The 7,500-nt window shown below is 44.5% G+C and overlaps 1 protein-coding gene across 2 annotated transcripts in view; it reads right to left on the bottom strand.

Moving 5' to 3' along the window:
* LOC113053675 (mitogen-activated protein kinase kinase kinase kinase 4-like) overlaps positions 1-7,500 on the bottom strand; it is a 70,851-nt gene that overhangs the window by 34,127 nt on the left and 29,224 nt on the right. For both annotated transcript variants that reach the window (XM_026218860.1, XM_026218859.1), the window contains exons 7-13: positions 6,252-6,382; positions 6,112-6,166; positions 5,287-5,365; positions 5,029-5,204; positions 4,883-4,955; positions 2,217-2,427; positions 1,446-1,604 (exon numbers count right to left, since the gene is read on the bottom strand). In XM_026218860.1, coding sequence (XP_026074645.1) covers positions 1,446-1,604; positions 2,217-2,427; positions 4,883-4,955; positions 5,029-5,204; positions 5,287-5,365; positions 6,112-6,166; positions 6,252-6,382 — 884 coding nt within the window. The remainder of the gene's footprint in view (positions 1-1,445; positions 1,605-2,216; positions 2,428-4,882; positions 4,956-5,028; positions 5,205-5,286; positions 5,366-6,111; positions 6,167-6,251; positions 6,383-7,500) is intronic.

Here is a 7,500-nt window from a genome sequence, read left to right on the forward strand (position 1 = left end):
AAACCAGCTCAGCAGTGTCACAAACTGATCACCTCCATGCCCCGCTGAATTGAGGCAGTAATTAAAGCTGCGGTAGTTAACTTTTGACGCTCTGCTGAAGAATCACAAAGGTACTGGGGTGTTACGACCCTGTGTTTACTTGCTCGCCTGCTGGTGGCGGTGTTCTTCCAGGAGAGCTTGTGAGATCGCACACCCCTGTTACCTGATCACCACTTAATTCCATTAAGTCCATACCAACCTTTTCTGCTCCCCATAAGGATTATGATTTATTCCCTTTTTGATTTTGATCCCTAGACTTCGTTATATTAAGTTATTTGTGTTTTTGAAAACTAATAAAATCTTGCAAGTCATTTCTTCAGTGTTCTTGTATACTTTATGTACAGTCGAAACGAGCTTGCCGTAACAACTGGGTTACTACGCCGCGGTATCCCCGAAGCAATCTAAAATAGTCCGAATATAAACACTTATTATAGGTGCACCCTAGTGATTCAGGACAAGCTAAAAACACGGTTTGGAAAATGGATTCATGGTGTACTCGCTTATTATATACATTTTGAACACAAACAAAGTTACGGACCGCAGCTCTGATTGGTTGTTTCTTACCGGGAGCGATGGAGTTTCTGCAAATGGCAATAGGACACTGGGAGGAGCCAGAGGAGCTTGATTTTTTTCACAGATTATCTGTCTCATATTCTACTGTCAGGATATAATGACAGGTTTCACAAATATGTAAATATATTTTTTACAAAAGTTACCTACTGCAGCTTTAAAGCAAAAGAAGCCCCTACCAAGTATTGACTACATGTACAGTAAATTAACACACTTTCTAGAAGGCCAAAAATTCACTAAATTTTTTTTTTTTCTTTTTTATTGGTCTTATGAAGTATTCTAATTTGTTGAGAGTGAATTGGTGGGTTTTTGTTAAATGTGAGCCAAAATCATCACAAATAAAAGAACCAAAGACTTAAACTACTTCAGCCTGTGTACAACTGAATTTATTTAATACACGAGTTTGACAATTTGAGTTGAATTACTGAAATACATGAACTTTTCCACCTGTACACCCTGTTTATACATATGAATGAGTTAGCATTACATTAGCCCTACCAAGCTAGCTGGTTTTTCTAAAGGGTGTCTAAACTGAAGCATCTGGAGAAAACTGGCCCTGTGCTTCCCTCCAAATGGACCGGAGGAACGTCGAGTAGATTTGTGTGAATAGACACACTGCGCAATCAGACAGAACTGACAGTGCTAAAACCAGTGGCTCTGAAGTTCTGCGTTTCCCTGATTAATGTGGCATCATTAGCACTAGTCATAACTGGCAGGAAATGTGAAAACTAGCAGCTACACTAAGAGCGCAGACAGAGCCTTATTCAGGCTTTGACTGAAAGCTGTTTCGACTGGACTTCCCCTGGTCTGCTGAAGGACAGACACGTCCCAATCACCTGCTCGCGGTCAGCCCTCCTCTTCTCCTCAGCTCTTCGGCGCTCCTCCTCCTCCTTGCGCCTCCTCTCAATCTCCTCCAGACGTCTCTTCTCCTCCTGCTCTCTCCTCCTCTGCTCTCGCTCCTGCTGCCTCCTCATCTCTCGCTCTCGTCTCTGTTGCTGCACGACAAGACAAACGCACAATTTCCTTCATTTTAATTCAGTGTTTCCAGATTTAAAGTAAAAGACAGAAGTGTCAATACAGTTCCTGAGAGACTTCATACTGTTCTTCTAGTTTTGAACAAACAAAAGAAGGACATGTCAAAGAAGTGACAGATTTTGCTTTCAAAACTTCAAGTTCGGCAGAGGTATTTAGTGTGGCTTCGAGTTTATGATCCTGTGACCTGTGTTCTTCCAGATGATTTTTGGACAAACCTATCCTTGACTCTGGCATATTCACCGTGTGTTGGTGGAGGATCAAACGTATTCAGTGCTGTTACAAACTGGAGACGTGCACGGATCAGCAGTGAAGTCTGGCACTGCGTTTCAGTCAACACCAGGGATCCTCAAATCTGGCCCACGAGATCTAACCCTAATCAAACATGTCTTCAGGATCATTAGAAAATCACAGGTAGAGGAGCTTGATCAGGGTTGGAGCTAAACTCTGCAGTGCATTGGACCTCCAGAACAAGATTTGAGGAACCCTGGTCTGGCCGGTCTACACAGTTGTTCCCTATCTCAGCTCTGGCAGCACATCTGCAGACTCCTGACGAGTCTCTAATGATCACAGACCTCCTCCAGACGCCTCCTCTGCTCCTTCTGCTGCTCGATGCGCTTCTGTCGCTCGGCCAGCAGCTGACGCTTGTACTCCTCCTGCTCGCGGAGCTGCTGTTCCTGGAGGAGCTGCTGGCGTCTCAGAGCCTCCGAGCGCTCCTTATTCTCCTGCTGCAGACGGATGAAGTCTCGCCGCAGAGTCGACTCGCCCGGCACGTTCACGATGGAGCTGTCACACACACACACACACAGTTACATACGGTTCAACAGACACAAACAAAAACAAATACACCCAAACAGGCTCGTTGAAGACCAGTCGTGCCACTACATTCTGAGTCATTTGTAGAGGTTTGATTGTGATTGATAGAAGTCCAGCCAGAAGAGCATTGCAGTAGTCCAGCCAGGGTCTGGACAAGAAGTTGTGCAGCATGCTCCGTAAGAATGGGCCTGATCTTTCTGATGTTGTGCAATGCAAATCTCCACGATCAAGTCTTTGCAATGTGGTCTTTGAAGGTCAGCTGGTCATCAAAGTTTAAACCAAAATTTCTGACCGAACTCGATGGGGGTAATTGATGATAAACCTAGAGTTAGACTTGACAGTTTTTGCTCACAATATTTTGGTCTTATTTCCAAAATACAGCATTTGTACTTTTTACATTTATTTTGCAATCATTTTAGTTTGCTGTTTTTCACGATGTCTGGCAACCCTGTCTCTTCAGACTCTATGGGCTGGTGATCGCAACAGTAGAGAGGTCATAGTGGTATCACAATGTGTCAATGAGTCCGGACTTGTTCCTCTTCAAATAACACACACACTGAAGAGAGACACATCTCTGATGCACATTAAATACATCATGAACTAGATCATTTTAGTCTGACGTGATCTGGCAGTAACTGGGTCCTGGACCTGCTGACCGGCAGACTCCAGGTGGTCAGAACTGGCAGATTCACATCCTCCTCACTCACACTGGTGCCCCACAGGGATCTGTACTTGGCCCTCTCTTGTTTTCCCAGTTTACCTGTGACTGCTCTGCTGAGCATGACTCCAATACTGTCTTCAAATCTGCTGATGGTACAACCATCCTAGGACTCTTCACTGATAGAGATGAGGCAGGCATGTTACCCCCCCCCCCTCCCTTTCTGTAATTACTCAATACATATAGGTAAATGTAGTTATTTAACACTTTGAGCAAAGCTATCATATACTGATGTTAAATATAATTAACAATGGCATTCCTTCAGTAATTTATTTCAGCAATAATTTTGATGTGTATAAACTTCCAGGAGAGCTGCACACAGCTGACAGATGGAGCCTCTAAATCAAGCAATGCTTTAGCATTAATCCGCAGGTAACAATAACAGTCATTATGAATACAGCATTTGCAGTTTTAGTACATTTAAGTAGACACTTAATTCCAGCATTACTTATAAACAGGTAAAGACATTAGTTCAGTTTTAAGCCATTAAATCTTGGTCTTAAAAATTCTGCAGTTGTTCCTGAATGCTCAGTGCACACTCAGAATGGTGTGCTGACAGTAATCTCTCTCTAAATGTCAGCAAGGTCAAGGAGATGATTGTGGACTACAGGAAGTCACAGAGAGTTGGTCACATCCCCATTCACAACGATAGGGAGGAAGTTGAGAGTCAGGAGCTTGAAGTACACGTCTCTGAGGACTTTTCCTAAGGCCCACACTCAGAGATCACAGTGAGATAAGCCCGTCAGCATCTCTGCTTCCTGCGGACACTGAAGAGGTTTGGCATCTCCTCAAACTTCTACCGCTGCACTATAGAAAGCATTCTGACGGGCTGCTTCACTGAATGGTACGGCATCTGCTCTTCTTCTGAAGGCAAGGCTCTTCAGGGAGTGCTGAGAACAGCAGAGCTCATCCCTGGTCATAAACACCTGGCCTTACAGGACACACTGCTCACCATCTGTCTGCTTCAATGCTGTCCAGCAGACACCAATGTTCAACCAGGCTGAGGAACAGCTATCATCTTCAAGCCATTATTCCTCTTAACAGCCATCTAGCTCTGCAGCATGTAATAATGACCACTTCGGACTTCTGCGACTTCTACTTGACTATTCACACTCAGGTCTACACACTACTTTCAATTCTCTTTTTACTTTCTGTATTTATTATCCTCTTACTCTGGACTCTCATTTATTTGTTTACTGCCCCTTATTTGTCTTTATTGTATTTGTTTGTCCTGCCTACAGTACGAAATAGCACATCATTTTGACCATACATACTACGTTTGTTTACAGCCCTTTTATTTATTACTGTAAGCCTGAGCCTCGTTATGAGCATTTCAATAGCCAGTTCCCCAGTGTAACTGTACAAATAACAAATAAATGCTTGTTCAGCATCAGGTTTCTCCTCCTGACCCGTGATGGAGTATATGTGGGGAGAAGTGGCCTAGCATGCTAATGAGGCCTGCGGCACAGGTGTGATGTTTATCTGGACACTGTTGGCTCCCTGTTTATTCCCCATTTCAGGGGCTTTATGTTGATGTTAATGAACTCTCTAAAGCCTCTCTATGGCTCTCATGTATGAAGCACCAAATAAACATGACCGGACCTGACCTCTAACTGCATACTGTTGACCGGAGAAACATGCCAAAGGCTCACTCGATCAAACGGTGATATACAGTATATGGAGTATAATAACGGCCATGCACATTACCTGGGCTCTCCCTCCTGCTCCTGAGCCTCCTCCTCCTCTTCCTCACTGCCGCTGTACTCGTACTCGGTCTCGTCTGCGGTCAGGGCACAAGCACGTCATTGACTCATCAGCACACAAGCATGATGGGTGTGAGCGGAGCGCCGTACCTTTCTCTCCTCGTTTCTTGCGGCAGCGGTCCAGGTGGTCCTTCAGCTGGATGCGCACCTGTCTCTCGTTGGGCTGGTCTCTGATGAAGGGGTGCTTCAGCAGCTGGTCGGTGGGCGGACGCTGTGTGTAGTTCTTCACCAGACAGCCCTCGATGAAGCTGAAGAACTTCTTAGACCTGTGAAGCACAGCAGAGCGAGTCCTCAACACGACCTTTCACCCTCGACTGTAACTACACTGGACCAGATGAAGCTACTGACCATTTCTTGGACTTGAGTCTGGGCGGAGGATTTCTGGGTATGAGAAAGAGCGCTCGCATGGGATGCATATCACACAACGCTGCAAAACACCAACACACACTCTATCAAACACAAGAACATTACAGGTGATGTTCACGTGTGAGGACCGACTGCATATCTGAATGAACACGAAGCCGATTATAGATAAGTGAAAGTGTGAAAAGTGAAAAGTGAAGTGACATTCAGCCAAGTATGGTATAATATATGCAAGATTCAACACAAGAAATACGATACAATACTTCTACTGTGGTTTGACTGCTCTTCTTCAAAGGAAGGACAAGTTTTCTGGAATAGTAGCTTTTGGATGTCAGGAGACCAATACTCAATCAACACAGACTCGGCTCAGATGGAAAACCAGCGGTGTGTAGGGAAAAGTGTTCTTATCTTAGAGTGTCTGTCTGATCACGATGGGTCAAGACCTGAACTGTCTGACACTGTGACTTTACAAACACCATTAACCTTCCTAATATCTTCTGTTTATAACTGAGTTCGTTATTGGGTATTCAAGCCCTTGTTATTTATGATGTATGAGGTGTCTGGTCCACATGTAATGTTGATAACACTCACTGGTTTAGTGTTCATTTTTTGACTTTAATTGTATAAATATGTCTGATGAAGGTCACTGGTCTGAAACGTTGCTTTTAATAAACTTCAATATTTAGCAAGAATTGATAGTGTGCAGGATTGCATCTTTATATTTTGGATGTCAGGAGACAAAACGTGGAAGAAATAGAGAGAAAAGCAGTCAAAGAGATGAGAAGCAGGTGTGTGAAGAGCAGTACTCACGAGGAGCGCCCTCGGCCATCTCTATAGCTGTGATCCCACAGGACCAGAGATCGCTCTGAAACACAGACGGAGCGCGGTCAGCGTCACACACACTCACACTCACACACTGCGCTGGACCTGAGCTCCCAGGCCGCTCTCACCCTGTAGTCGTACGTGGCGTCTGGGTTCTCGTCGCAGGCGATCACCTCCGGAGCCATCCAGTACGGCGTCCCGATGAAGGTGTTCCTGCGGCCCACGGTTCGATCCAGCTGAGCGCTCACACCGAAGTCCACTGCAGAGGAACGAGAGAGATCCTCACACACTGCACTCTCATCTCTAGCTGCCGTTCACACAGAATCTGCTTCCGTGTTGACAAAGATGCAGTGCGGCAGAGGAAGAGGAAAGATGCAGGAAGATGGGGGTTGAACTTCTTTTATCCTGAGTGCCGTGTTTTAAGAAAGTGTTTGATGCATGAGACGCGAGCCCGACAGTCAAACAGTGGAAAACTGCTGCTGTATGTCTGATATTTCATGGTGACTTCAGGCTGAACGCTGCTCTTCATTGGTTTTACTAAACATTTATAGTTAACAGAATTTGAATTACATTGATTTTTGACATTTTTTAAGAGTTTTAATCGTCTTATTTCACTGTAAGTGAGCTCTTCAGCGATGATCAGCATTAGAGACTGATAGAGAAGATGACACGGCTTCAGCTCAGTGTGTGCTGCTGTCCTCCAAAAACACAGATGGTCAGATCCAGCGGCAGTGAATTCTGAATATTATGCCGCGTTTCCACCGCAGGAATTTAACCCAGGAACTAGGGACTTTGGCCTGGTACTCGGTGTGTTTCCACCACAAGAACCAGGAACTAAATAAAGTTCCGGGTAAAAAAATGCCCCTCAGAAAGTCCCTGCTGGCGAGGTGGTACTTTTTCAAAGTTCTGGAACTTTCGGGGGCGGGACTTGGGCGCTAAACATGCTGATTGGTTGAGTTCACGCAGCATTGTTTGAGTTCAACCACCATTTATTCGAATCAACATTTTCAAAATATTACTGTTATTGTGTCATGAAATGTAATTGTAAAAGTATTTCAAGCGAGAATGTAGTTGTTTAAAACTCAAATCTGTGGTTTATTTATAAAGACAGCGCCTATTTAAAAATGTGTTTGGCCGATCTCTGAGACGGTGAGCTCCACTCGATCAGCGGGAGCTCAGTCCTCATGTATCCGCAGAGAGCAGCCTCTCCTGGGATAGACCTTCTGATATGTGCCGCTGGCTCTGATGTGTCTTTAGTAGTTAAACATAACATATAATTCAGCCGCGGCGTAAATCTAACAGGTTTTCTTTGGTCTGTATTCAATTTATCTATATGTTAAAATGAAAATAAAAAGGCAAGTATATATAATATTTCAT

Source organism: Carassius auratus, chromosome 34 (assembly GCF_003368295.1).
Source record: "Carassius auratus strain Wakin chromosome 34, ASM336829v1, whole genome shotgun sequence".
Classification (NCBI taxonomy): domain Eukaryota; kingdom Metazoa; phylum Chordata; class Actinopteri; order Cypriniformes; family Cyprinidae; genus Carassius; species Carassius auratus.